Source organism: Ictalurus furcatus, chromosome 5, assembly GCF_023375685.1.
Source record: "Ictalurus furcatus strain D&B chromosome 5, Billie_1.0, whole genome shotgun sequence".
NCBI lineage: Eukaryota > Metazoa > Chordata > Actinopteri > Siluriformes > Ictaluridae > Ictalurus > Ictalurus furcatus.
Genome location: NC_071259.1, coordinates 12,120,283 through 12,134,983, shown reverse-complemented (window position 1 = coordinate 12,134,983; position 14,701 = coordinate 12,120,283). Strand labels below are relative to the sequence as shown.

At 39.2% G+C, this 14,701-nt stretch overlaps 1 protein-coding gene across 1 annotated transcript in view; it reads left to right on the top strand.

Moving 5' to 3' along the window:
• The window catches only part of lmx1bb (LIM homeobox transcription factor 1, beta b), a 54,164-nt gene extending 39,805 nt beyond the window's left edge, over window positions 1-14,359 (top strand). Inside the window, exons 4-9 of the mRNA XM_053624776.1 lie at window positions 7,000-7,232; window positions 8,794-8,969; window positions 9,823-9,900; window positions 10,389-10,455; window positions 12,759-12,917; window positions 14,080-14,359. Of these exons, the coding sequence (XP_053480751.1) occupies window positions 7,000-7,232; window positions 8,794-8,969; window positions 9,823-9,900; window positions 10,389-10,455; window positions 12,759-12,917; window positions 14,080-14,237 (871 nt within the window). The 3' untranslated portion in view covers window positions 14,238-14,359. The remainder of the gene's footprint in view (window positions 1-6,999; window positions 7,233-8,793; window positions 8,970-9,822; window positions 9,901-10,388; window positions 10,456-12,758; window positions 12,918-14,079) is intronic.
• The last annotated feature ends 342 nt before the right edge of the window (window positions 14,360-14,701 follow it).

The following is a 14,701-nucleotide window of genomic DNA, read 5'->3' as shown; positions in this document are numbered from 1 at the left end:
TAGCTGTGATGTGCGGCAAAAGGTTGTTGAGCTTCACAAAATGGGAAGTGGCTATAAGAAAATAGCACACTCATTAAAAATGCCCATTTCCATCATCAGGGCAATAATTATGAAGTTCCAGTCAACTGGAAATGTTATGAATCAACCTGGAATTGGACGTGTGTCTATATTGTCTCAATGCACTGTGAAGAGGATGGTTAAAGTGGGCAAAAAATCTCCAAGATCACAGATGGAGAATTGCAGAAATTAGTTGCGTCTTGTGGTCAGAAAGTCTCCAAAACTACAATCCAAAGTCACCTACATCACCACAAGTTGTTTGGAAGGGTTTCAAGAAAAAAGCCTCTACTCTCAGTCAAAAACAAACTCAAGCATCTTCAGTTTGCGAGACACTACTGGAACTTCAGATGGGATTGGGTTCTATAGTCAGATGAAACCAAAATAGAGCTTTTTGGTAATTAACACCAGAGGTGGTTTTGGCACAGACAGAGAGGTAGCCATATGGAAAAGTACCTCATGCCCACGGTTAAATATGGTGGTGGTTCTTTAATGTTTTTGGACTGTTTTTCTGCCAGAGGACCTGGACATTTTGTTAGGATACATGGTATCATGGACTCTATGAAATATCAACAGATATTTAAATGAAAACCTGACTGCCTCTGCCAGAAAGCTTAAAATGGGATCTTCCATCAGTTTAATAATCCAAAACATACATCACAATCAACACAAAAATGGTTTACTGACAATCAAGGTCCAGACATGGCCATCACAGTCCCCTGATTTGAAACCCATAGAAAACCTGTGGGGTGAACTGAAGAGGAGAGTCCACCAGCGTGGACCTCAAAATTTGAAGGATCTGGAGAGATTCTGTATGAAGGAATGTCTCAGATCCCTTGCCATGTATTCTCCAACCTCATCAGGCATTATAGGAGAAGACTCAGAGCTGTTAACTTGGCAAAGGGAAGTAGCACAAAGTATTGACTAAAAGGGTGCCAATAATTGTTGCACACCTATATTTAACACCGAAATTTTTTGGATAAATCTGTGTTGTGTTTGCAATTGTTTGATATCCATGACACGGCTTTAGTTTCATTATGATGTGGTTATGGTCTAATACTGCATCATGTTTGCGCATATTTGCATTGATTTAACCCCTCTCTGTAATTCCCGCCCTCTCGCTCACCAACTGGTCAATTATAAAATTCTTGCAGCAACTACTGGCCAAATTCCTGCCTTTCAACCATTAGCCTACTGTCAGTGAAGGTGCGATGGTGAAGCACTGTTGTGTATGTCATCAAACAGTTGCTTGACAATTGCAGCAAATGACAGTCGGATTTGTTATTGTGTTTTCAGATTTGTTAATTTGTTTTCGGATTTGTTCATTTGTTTTCGGATTTGTTAATGTGTTTTCGGATTTGTTAATGTGTTTTACACTTCATGGCCACTGTACCCGTGTCCATCCTGCAGCCCTCCACCGCCACCCTCTTGTCCTAGTGCCTAATACATTGTCTCACCCTATTGCCTAATTCATTGTCACTATTCATGGAAATACATTTAGTGATACTGGTATTTAATTATTTTTTGTTAGATATTTTACTTATTTACATTTATTCATTTTGCTGACACTTTTATCCAAAGTGACTTACACTAGAGACAGGATACAACTGAACAGTTGAAGATTATTAACCATTCATTCATATCTTCTTAAAGTTCTCTGCACCATTTTTAACTTATTTCATTAAAAGTAGTGTACACATTTAAAATATAGTGTCAATCATGATGAGGCATTTCTTTGTATAGCTTCCCACTTTAAACATGTGAGTAAAATTTTATTTTTCAATTAAAATGCAGAGCATGTTAAATTGCAATATGTGAATTTCTTTTTCAAAACATGCTTTCAAATAAATATTTTCAATTACAGCAAATTATTGCATATAATCTTCCATATATGGTACATAGCTAAAACTGCACCATCTTTATCTCAAAATGTCATTTTATCTGAACAGGCAACAATTAAATAAACATCATAAAATTACAAATAAAATAAAAATAAAACATGCACTTTTACCCATCACTTGCTATTGTGTATTATCCCTTGTTTTCATGTACAGCTAAGAACATCACTGTTTATCAAAAACCATGGAAGCTTCTGGATTTCCAAAGTTCATCTTGGCATTCTCACAAGCAACATTACTGTTAAAACTCCTGTACAAGCAGCTTTGAGACCACAGAATTAGTTTAATGGTGGTGCATTATTTTCACCTTGATCTGCCTCAAAATTCAGATCACTTATGTCTTTATGATTGGCATGCACTGAATACACAAGCCAGGGGAGCTCGGGTGGTGAAGCCAGAGGAATGGTGTTCAAAGCGATCGTTTACAGCTGTCCTCCTGGGTAATCCTTATCCTTTCTCTGTCTTTGATAGAGATGTGGTGACATAAGAAGTCATTCTGCTGTAAACTGTTATGACCTCCCCCTTGTTCATGTTCAGCATGTTCAGCAGAAAGCGAGAGGAGAATAGGTGGGGAGAAAAGCATGTGTTGCTAAATGTACGCCAATTATCCAGGCTTGCCTCCACCTCTTTCCCCCTCCTCCAGGCTTGTCTTTTTATCTCCCTCTGGTCTGTGATCCTTATCGCCAAGGCAAAGGCATACAGAGGAAGGTCTTTTGTGGTGGGGAAATCATTGGCAACATGTGGTGAAAGCTTTAAGATGTTGTCACACTTTAAATTGCTTATAATCTGTTCAAAGGGAAGACCACATACTCCTGTAAGCGGGCTGCTTTGTGGTTTAAAAGAGAGAAGAAAGAGGAACTGGAAGGTGAGAGCCAGGTTTCGGCAAGACAGAGGGCTTGAAGATCCATTGAGCTTAGTATTCAACTCCCAGTTTGCTGCTTTTTTTCTTCCAGAAATATCTTCATCCAACAAGGCCTATTAAATGAGTTAAATAAATAAATAAATGAGAAAAATCCTACATTGCAATCAGGAAACAAAATGCATTCAAGTATTCTAGGTAATTAAATAAATATTTTAGAGATGTAAATAATTTTATAATTTATCTTTTAATTTTGACCACAGTAAATAGTGGTTTACTCTTTTTTTTCTGTACACTTGCAGTTTCAGTACACTTGCAGCTTATAGATGCGGCAAGAGAACATTCATCTGGGAAAAGTTGTAAGTCCCTGCATGTGAGCACAAATAAGTTGAATGACAATTTATTGTGTGTGTGTGTCTGAGTGACTGGAAATTGATAATGATCACCTGGGGAGCATTCTGGGGATTATCTCTGATTCTACTCATGGGGTCCTGGACTAAGAGTGTCTGAATCAATATTGGGGCTGCATTGCCTGAATTGTGCCTGTTGATCCAAATGTGAGAACCATATCTGTTAATCTGTGCGCTCAGGTGTTGTTAGGGGAACAGACATCCCCATTGTAAAAAAAAATGGTGGGCCTTAGTCCACTTTCCTCTATCTATCCATCTCTACACTTTGCCTCACTATTTTCTTTTAGATTTGTGATGTAATTTCTATGATTTTGTTGGAGCTTATAGTTTGCATACTGTATGACTACAATTTGATATCTACAATGCTCACTGAATTCAGCATGTAGATAGACTTTTCTTTAAAAAAAAATAAAAATAAAATAAGAGAAACTATGACTCTTGATGATCTTACATTGTATGTCCAGTAGCAGTGTATGCACTTATTGAGTTTGTAGAGCAGAGTAGCTTAAAAAGCCCCAGATGTGGGCCTGTGTCCAGCCCAAAGAGCAGCAGCTCCACTGGAGTTCTGTCTTTCTTCTCTCCCTTATGGCTTTCATCTTAAACCACAGGACAGAAATCCTCTCCAGACGAGGCACAGCATCTGAGACAACACTGACCTTGTTTATGCCATTGTTTATGACATTTGCTTTGCAGCTATGCTTATAGCAGCCATGCTAACAGGAGGTCTGGACTCTCTTTGCATTGCTCTACTCTATTGCTAACTGAAGCCTTGGGCTGTTAATCAGGTAATGTTACGGGGGATTGAGAGTGGTGACTCCCCCTGGTTGGCCTTCGTCTGCTCACACTGTGGCGTTGTTTTTAAAGACATTCTTTTGGTGCTGAACTTGGAAAGGTATTAAAATGGGATTAGGGGCTCCTCCACAATCCAATGCTTGTGTCATTCATTGGCTCTCTCTCTCTCTCTCTCTCTCTCTCTCTCTCTCTCTCTCTCTCTCTCTGCAACCCCCTGCCGTTGCCCTGTTTGATTGTGGATAGCAGTGGGAGTTGAAGTGACTGTGCCTTTCAAAAGGAAAAAGGGGTAGGGTTAAATCCCTACTCCACTGCTCCCTGCTAATTCCTCTTGTTCCTCCAAGAAGGATTTACTTCTGCTGCCAGCCTTGTGAAAGGCTTTCTCTAGCCATCCGAAAAGTTAGCCATCGCCTTCCTGCCAGGGTGTGGTTGCTATAGCAGGGGCATCATGCATGGCTATTCCATCTGAGGTCCTGCTGAGAATGTCGAACTTGGGGGGCGGGGCTGATGACAGCCAAAGAAGTCAGGATTAGATCACAGGACAAAGCCGGACAGGAAGACTTCAGAAGGAACGAATGGGAATTACAGCAGCAAAAATAATGCAAAGTGACAGAGAGGGGAAATAGAAAAATAATGGCTTATAAGATTAGTGCAGGAGGGTAAGAGAGGAGGAGACAAAAATAAAGGGATGAAAAAGAATGTTTTCATTTGGACAATAAGTATCTCGAGAGTATGGAGCGGAGAGGTGAGCAAGCGAATCCAGGAAGTGCCACAGCAGCTCAAAATGGTAATTTCCAGCTTTCCATACCTGTTTTCCAAGCTTGATCTCTCAGGCAAGGATTTGCATCACTGAATAAACATTTGAATTGGACGTGTGGATGGGACCATGACAGATTCATCATCCATGAGTCTGACAGGTCCAACATGCAATAGTCAAATGAAGTCATAAATACTTCATTTAAAATCAAATAGAAGAATTCATATTTGGGATAAAAGCTCAGTCTGTCACCAACAAATTAATGTAATGGGGTGTGTTATTCCTGTTATAATCACCCCATCATTTAGTTTGGCTTGCTGATTTTGTGTCATTATTAAATTAAATAGTAATTTGCGGCAATTAGTAAGGTTGTTTTTCAGGTATTATACATGCTTGCCCAAAATATGGGTAAGAGAGAAGAAACAATTTATTATAATATGAAAAAATGAATTTTAACAGATATAACTAATGCAAAATTAAAAAAAAAAAAAAATACCCACAAGAATAATTAAATCTAAATCCCCTATCTCTCTCTCTCTCTCTCTCTCTCTCTCTCACATGTGCTTACTCATTCATTTTGGTATATGCCTCCAGGTAGTGCAATATTCTGTGAATTGAGCAGAATTGCTGAACGTGCCACTTTTTTTTAAAGGTATTAACATTGTCCTTTGTTGAGTAAAAGCTCCTTAATCTTCTTAACATTTAAGAATAAATCAAAGATTATCGTCTTTCCTAATTCCTTGCCCATGTTCATATTGTTGTTGTCTTGACAAGCTTTAAATGCTGTCACAGGTATTTATGAGAATTAAGTACCCTGTAAATAAAGACATTATTCACATCCAATATTTAACATAACTTACAATGGTGCCACGGAGAATGATAGGGGACTTTGCATTTAAACAGTGGTTATCTGTACACATTCGAGTAATTACCACAAATGTCACAAAAGACAAACATGATAAAAACCACAACAATAATACCCCAGTAAATATCAGTACATCTGCCCACCAAACCCAGTGTGCCCCATGCATGGAATATCAATATCTATATCAGCATTTTACAAAGCTATTACCATTACAAAGGCTGCCACTGCTGCCCCCTCATGTGGCCTCATATTTACCCATATTCATCACTGTCGGCCAACCCTGTCCAGTATCAGCAGATGATGGTGATTGGCTTTCTCTCTTTCTCTATCATAGTGCACAGTGGCACTGATGCATAGCATAGATATAGACAAGCAGTGCAGCAGCTGTCCCACCAGTCCAAGCAAACAAAGGCGCCGGAGCTAATAAATAAGCTATGATGGCCTGGACAGTATCACACTCATTCACTTCCTTTAGCAGGTTGTTTTAGCTGTATGCCTTCAGACTTATGCACAAGGATGGACTGTCTCAGCTTTGACTGTAACAAAAGTTATTATCTGAGCACAGAGGAAATGAAGACTTCGGCGACAGCTGGGTTTCTCCAGTGGTTTGTGATAAACATGAGCGTTGTGTGCTTTTTGATCAAAGGGCATGGGTAAGATCCCTTTACCTAGCAATAGGAGATAAGTCTGCTGGAGCAGTTATGGAAAGATAAAGTGGTCATTTGAACCAGTGTTACATTCATATTGTAGCCAGTTTGATAGCCTATGTATTACAAGATTGAAGTCAACCACTCACTAATAATCAGTCAGTGGTCAAATGAGTATTTCACTTGGTGTCCAATCAAAGAAAGCTCAGCATTCTTTTTAGGCACTTAGGTATAAACAATGTTGATTCTGGTATGTATAAGATATCATTTTAGTCTCATTCAGTAGCTGGTCACATGATCCTATAAGACATAACTTATTTGGCATATTGTTTCAGTGGCAGCATGGCCTATCTAATCACTGCACTGAATGTGGTAAAGCCGGTGATTTATGGTGCTGATTGAGGTTTACTGGTGCATTTGGAGCGGGGAAACAAGCATGCATTTCTTCTGATTGGGCTCTGCTGAGGCATTGAGAGGTTATCTAGCGTGCTTTAACAGATGAGCCGCTGTCAAAAGAGATCACCCAGGGTCCTAGCCACACACCCACTGCTCCCTTAATCACAGTACTGTGACGGACAACCACCTGTAGAGACATTCCTCACCATTGCAAACTAGCATTCCCTGAATTCCACTAGTGGCAAACAATATTTAAGAACAAATCGATTAATTGGACTACATGTTGTTTATCATGACTTCCTCCCATGGTTTCTGTCTCCTCAGATTATTTGCTACTAAATGCAGTGGATGCCTGGAGAAGATAGCACCCACAGAGTTTGTAATGCGGGCATTAGAGTGCGTGTACCACCTCAACTGCTTCTGCTGTTGTGTGTGCGACCGACAGCTGCGCAAAGGTGACGAATTTGTACTGAAAGATGGCCAGCTGCTGTGCAAGAGTGACTATGAAAAGGAGAAAGACCTGCTTGGATCTGTCAGCCCTGATGACTCTGATTCAGGTAAGCAAGAAAATGCAGGCTGTAGAAAACTCTTTAAGGTTAATATTTATCATCATCCCATTCATATATTCACACAAAATGGGGTGAATTATCATGCTTCACAGAACAGAAGAGAATACTGTGTATATCTGAATACATTGTGCCAGTGCCATTTTGCTTGCTGACATAACAGTGCATACATATTATGCACACTCTCACAGACAGATAGCAAGACGAACATGAATGTATAATCTGGCAGCCATGAAGGCATAACTGTAACAGAGAGAAGCTAAAGCATATTGATGTCATGCTGCTGGAAAAAATTAGAGCAGTGGAGCTCTATGAATGATGGGGTGGGGTTTAGGGCTTCAGGTTCAGCAGCAGACCTATGCTTCCTATCAGTCCTCTGTTCCAAACTAAAATGTGCACACTTCTTTAAAGGGGCCAAAGTGTTTGCTAGCCTAATTGGCACTTGCTGCAGATGCCGCAGAGGCCACTAAAGGGCCGCTGCACCAAATTGCAGCAGCCCTTCATTTCAGAAAACTGGCACTCGGGGATTGTAGCCATTACATGGGTTTTTAACTTTTGAACTCTGCCATGTCATGGAGTTTAGCCCCTTTTCTAATTACAATTATTATTCTATCACACATAAGCTGCTTTGTCTTATTAGATGAAATCTCCAGCCACTAAACAATAAAGCCAATCCCCCGCTTGGCTATTGTAATTACAGTAGGAGAGCCAGGAGCCATTTCATTTAGATGGCACATTAGTACGACCTACTGGAAGAGATTACCATGACAGGGGAAGGCTTTGATTGACCGCCTGAGGATCACACGTATTATCACCATCTAATTGAGACACTGTGATTAGTTGATTGAATAATTTCATAATGTTTTTTAAAAGTAATAATGTGAAAAGGAATATTGGATGTTTGGTATCATGCTGGGGTAAAGATTTTTATCATCTAGTAAAGTTGGGTACCAAAGTTTAACTTTGATTCCATGCATTTTGCACAACAACTAGAACAAATAGAATATTAATACATCCCTCTTTCTAGCCTATATTAAAAACACTTTTACATTTTGTTGCACCATTTTGCATTTTCTTTTTACAAGCCTAATGTGTGCGTGGTCATGGGTATTGATTAGAATCCTATAGACTTTGTGGTTTTCATATCTATTTCACATCTTTTCCCATATGTGCACAAATTCCACATACTTATTCTCCTTACAGTATAGCATCCTTTATGTACAGGCGTCTTATCAAAGATTTATTCAGTGCAAAACAGCCAAAGCTGCGTGTTATTAATTATAAATGACACAATGTCCAGTCCAGTGACAAATGTGCATACTTCATAGTGCTTTGCAAAATGCGGCTGTAGCCTTGTGAGAGGATGTGGCCTATTCGTTCAGCAATAAATTGATAAAAGTATTAAAACCACATGTGTCTCTTTTCATTATGGATGTACTGTGTCTGAATCTCCCGAAAATGTAACAGAACAAAAACATCTATTCATCAATAGCCTGTCTGAAAAATTGCAGAGAAATGTGCTGATTCCTGTGAATGACGGATCTCTCCCCAGAGAAGAGCGAGGATGAGGAGCTGGATATCAAGCCGGAGAAGTGCTCTGGAGGCCCGGGCAAAGGGGATGATGGGAAGGATCCAAGGAGACCCAAACGACCACGTACCATCCTCACCACACAGCAGAGACGGGCCTTCAAGGCTTCATTTGAGGTGTCTTCCAAACCCTGCCGGAAGGTGAGAAACTGTAATTTAGTGTCAAGGGACAGAAATGCTGTATATATGGCTACAACTTATGTAACATTTGACCTTTTTAATGTTTGCCCCAAAAAATGTAATATTTTTAGGCAATATGCTCCTTACACAAATTAAATATTATAGTGTTATGTGCTGGCATTTCCACACTTCGTATGGAGAACATAAAATAGAGTTCTCCTAAATGCCTCCACAAAAGAGTGTCTTTTGTTTGCTCTGTCAGAGCATGTAAAACTTATAAAAAAGCTAGTATACAGGCCTGAGTTTCTATTCATACTGTTCTACTTTGTGAACTTCAAACATTAATGCAACATTTTGCATTTTGAAATTGCAGTACATCATCAATAGCAAGTAGCGTTAGCAATGAGCTAGCCGGCTAACATTAGTGATAACACTAATGTCGATTACCTTTTCAAAACAGCGGCTAGTATGATCAGTATTGTAGATTTAACCAAGCACTGTGTCTGTATATTAACTGATCTAAAGCCAATACTGCTATAAACTCATTTAAAAGTAGAGAATGCAGCAATAGCATACACCATCATAAATCTCTTGGTAGGGGGCCTGAGTGATGACTGATCGAAATGTACTTACAGAGGACTTGGTAAATTCTAATAAGTAGCAGAAAAGTCTTGGATCAGTGTACTTGTACACAGCTACATGTGTATATATTTAAATGACAGTTTTTTTGTAATTATAGCTACAAGTGCTTAAAAGATAACGAGAGTCAGTGGGATATCCATTGTTAAACGGTGAACAGAACATGATGGTTAACATTGCTACCTTAACCTTATAGATATTTGAGGCTTAGTCATTTTGATGTCTTCATATGCAGGTGAGAGAAACCCTGGCTGCTGAAACAGGCCTGAGTGTACGTGTGGTTCAAGTGTGGTTCCAGAACCAGAGAGCCAAGGTGAGCCCTCATAGCATGAACTCTGCCAATCCATCACAATGTACCTACATGAACTGAGTGATGTATAGCCTGAGAACAGATAACACCACAATCTACGAGTAATCCTCACACCACGGTGCTAAAGCAAAGCCCTCCACAGACACTGCCAAAAGGGAGAGTGCTAGTGGGGATAGAGACAGCAAATCTCAGCCGTAATCTGCCTCAGGCTTAACCTCTCACTGCATTCCACAAAAAACTCCCTGCAAGGGAAAGAGTGATGCGCTCACATCCATCGCATTCTTATGTTAGTGTCTGAAACCCACCTTCTAGCTCTGATGCTATCTTCAAAAGCCCCAGGATAATATAATGTATTCAGATAGACGGCTGTGTAGTTCAAGTAGAGGTGAACAACAAGGAGCATCACATTTTTTTGAGTTAGAATTGAGAAAAAGACAGAGTTCGGGATGTCCCAAAGTGTTCTGATTGTGCCTTTATCTGTGTTTTTTCAGATGAAGAAGTTGGCCCGAAGACAGCAGCAGCAACAGGAGCAGCAAAACTCCCAAAGGCTGGGCCAAGGTACAGTGTCCCAATATGAACTTCACTGTAAACTTGTCTGTCTGAAAAAAACAAAAGCACAGCTTTTTAATGCAAGTGTTTCAAGATTTGTGCAACCTTACTAGCTAAATGATTGGGTGGTTTTCATTGGTATGTTACTGTTCATGTCTCCACCAGCATCTCAGACCAATACACTGCCATAATATACTGTATGGTTACATAATTGGTCATTCTTACTGACTTTTCATTTTGTGTTGCCTGATGCAATGTTTGTGGTGTCCAATCTCAAACTGAGGAAATTCTGAGCTCTGTCAGCTAAGAATCACACAAGGGGGGAAAAAAACTGTTCAAACAGGGATATGCAGGAGTGTCCGTGGAGGTGGCAGATTCATTTACAATACAAGCACATTAAATTTGCCTGCATCTTGACCCACCTTCTTCCCTCTCAACTGAAAACAACCTTGCATCCCCTTTTTGACAGACTGTTATCTCATGTTTCTAATCGGTCAAGCATAGAGGACAAGCTATTCTCTATTTCTGATTTGGACACTGATTGCTTTAGTACTGTTACACATCTTGCTGTCCTCACATTACTATGGCAAGCTATTTCAGGTCAAAAAGTCCCCCTTTGACTCATTTATTCCACGTTAAGTAGTCCAAAAGCTGGAAATATGGTGGCACACTACCTTGTGCCACCATGTACAGTACATTTAAACCCCCTTGATAGTTGATCAGATCCTTTAAGAACTCAGTAGAGATAAAGAATATTATTCCAAACACAGTGCAAATGAGTATTAATTCTGAATGAAGTATTTACGGTTATGTTGTTAAAATAGCCATTGCATTTGTTGCTTTCTTATTTTTTTCTTAACCACAGTTAAGAAGTCTTCCCTGTCAAGAAAACAATTTGGTAAATTTGGAGAGCTTAAAATCCAATCATTCCAGCAGCTTCTCCAAGTCTGCAGAATTACAGAAAGTCTGATTTTAGTGGTGAATTTAATGTTGTCAGTGTTACTACTGGGCTATGATATTGACATTTCATAAATACATGTGACTAATTACACTAAAGTGGTAAACACTGGTCATGTTGGCAAACTTGTTTTACTCTAAAGCAAAACATAATTAAAGGCATCAGCATAAAGTAAATTTAGATTTAAGATCCCTATAAAGATAAGGTAAGAAGCATGCATTTCTGTTGTACAACATGAGAACAGTTCTTTCTCTCTTTACTTTGGGGAAATCCCAAAGCTAATATTGACATTTAACTGCTGAGCAGACCCCCTTGTACCTTCTCCGCTGGAAACTCATAATCCGGAGATCATTGAATCATCTTCAGCTATAAACCAAGAGTAATAATACTTTTATTTTATAGACCAATGTTAGACTATCCTCATGGTGCATCCAGTTATAAGGCTTTATCACAAACTCAGCTTTTATATATATATATATATATATATATATATATATATATATATATATATATAAAGTCATCACATTCACACAAGTTCATAGTTCCACATTTCCAAACTCTGACAGATATGTCATTCAGCAGTTCTGCAGACTGTCGTCACTTCACTTGGATCATTCATGTAATTTGGGTGGACAGTGATCTCTCTTACTGTTCAATAAGCAATTCCTAAATCCAGTAGTACTGTTTTCTTAGAGACACGGTGGAACATGAACAGAAAAAGTAGCTTTGGGGGGAGCTGATCTTGTCATTTGGGACAGTAGAATGCTTAGTAAAACATTCATAGTACTCCTAAAACCACTGCCTTGCAGTACAATGTAAACTACCCTCAGCAAACTGTTCCTATGTACATCCTGATATGCAGGAAACTTCCAACATCAAATACCCTTGCACCAGAAACAAGAAACATGTAATGGAACATTGTGGTGATCTTTAGAAATGAATTTCAGACATTCTTGCAAGAGCTCACCACTCTAAATAAAAGATCTGAGATGGCAGGCTCTTGTTTAAAGCCACAAGACTCTTAGCCCTTAACTCTTGGAGGGACTCATGGAGAATTTCTCAGTTGGATTTTCATGGGAGTATCTTGTTGTGCTCCAGCACAATCATGTTTCTTGTTTGGTAGTGTTTCATGGAGCTCAGCTTGATTTTGAGGGCAGATACTATCATTATACTTAATTCTGTTGAAAATCTCTTTCCTGACAAACATTTTTTGTATTATCTGCAGTAACTGGGCATGTTTTTTTTTCTTTGTTTGTTTTTTAAGTATACCTACATAAACAGTTTTCCTCTTGGTTTTGATCAATCTAATACCATTCTTAGCACATGCTTATGTTATTGTCCTATCTGATTCCAGAGGTGATGTCCAATAGGATGGAGAACATGATGAACTCCTACACACCATTGGCCTCTGCACAGCAGCAGATGGTTGCCATGGAAAACGGCTACACCACTGATGCCTTCCAGCAGGGCCTCACCCCACCTCAGATGCCTGGTGACCACATGAACCCATATGGTTAGTAGTACACCATGTATTTAGACCATAGCTCAGCATGGATCTGCTCTACACCCCTTAAAAATGCAACCATAGCATGGACATTTTCTGTAACAGGAATATGAACTCCACAAATAATAGAAATCCAGCAACCTTAACATACCACTTCAAGAAACCCATGATAGCACACAAATACGAGTCTAATCCCCACTACAATAAATTCACACAAATGCAGTTACGGGCCAGTTAATTATAAAAAAAAAAAACTAATTAATTGAAGTCAGCATGATCTGTGCTCCTTACTATGGACCTTCTTGTCCAGTTCCCACATCAACAATCATCTCAGCCATCACCATGTGTTTGAGGATAACGTGTCCTATTATACTTTGTATCCTACTATAATCTGTGGTCAACATTGGTTAATCATGATGGGTGACAGTCTAGTCAGGCAGGCCAAAAATATATAGATCCATTTGCAAAAAATCATCCAATAAAAAACACTGATATTTTGGAGAATTACAAGCATTGTAAAACTAGTGTGCATTTTTTGTCAACATGGACATAATACATAAGCTCATAATACCACAGAGAAGTTCCTGTAATACTTTTATGGCCAATGTGCTAAATATTATTAACTCCATGATGAGTGTTGCTCATGTATGTTTGGTCATAGATAGGCAATGAAGAGGTCCCAGGTGCCTTGTCATCCATTCCCTTTAATGGCAGGGCCCCAATCCCCAGTTTCATCACACTCCAGCTCAGGGTTTATGGTGTAACAACAGGAAACAGGCATTATTGCCAGCTCATTAAAAAACCATAGCCCATCAACCTGTCACTGTCTTGTGTAATGGTGTCATTAAGATTGGAACTGAGTATTAAGCCTAACTATGCCCACAAGTAAAATGGCAAAAACAGAAGATTAGCACAGAAGCCAACATAACCTTGTGCATTTGTTTGATTATTTTTTGTTTAAACACATTTTATTAGTAGTTGAATGCTTGTTGTTTTAATGGCATACTTACAATTAGTGACAGAATTGTATTAAATAAACTGGCAACGAAAGTCTATGATAATAATATAGGGAGAAAAGGTTGATAATTAACCATGAAAAGGTTTAGAGCTTCATTTAATCATACTTGAATTTATTAAACTCCATCAGTTAATCTCTTGTCATTTTCCACAGGAAATGACTCCATATTCCATGACATCGACAGCGACACCTCCTTGACCAGCCTTAGTGACTGCTTCATGGCTTCTTCAGAAGCAGGCTCACTGCAGGCACGTGTGGGAAACCCCATTGACCGACTTTACTCCATGCAGAGCTCTTATTTTGCATCATGAAAGCCAGCATGGACAGGGATAACCAAATGTGGGTTCACTTACTGCAACCCACTGCTCCCTTTATTACATGCCTCGGAACCAAGAACTCTCAGCAAAGACCTCTACTATGGATAAAGGGCCCAAAAAAAAAAAAGAATATGAAAATCATAGAACTTGAAAACAAGCGTCCTTGATATTCAGTAGTGAAAAATGCAGCTCAGGACAACTGGTTTTCTGAGGCTGACAGACTTTTTATAGATATGTTTGTACAATACTTTCACAGAAGTAGCACGGATTGTCAGCATCCACCTATGGTACAAAAGATGTACAGTTGAAAGCCCTGAAGCCACAAACCTCAGTCCACAGCATCCTGCCAAGGAAGGCTGAAGATCAAGACATAAATCTCACAATGCATGAAATCATATTCTTTGTGAACATGGCATTGAAAAAGAAAATCTATAGAAAATAGCTGAAAAAAAATCTTG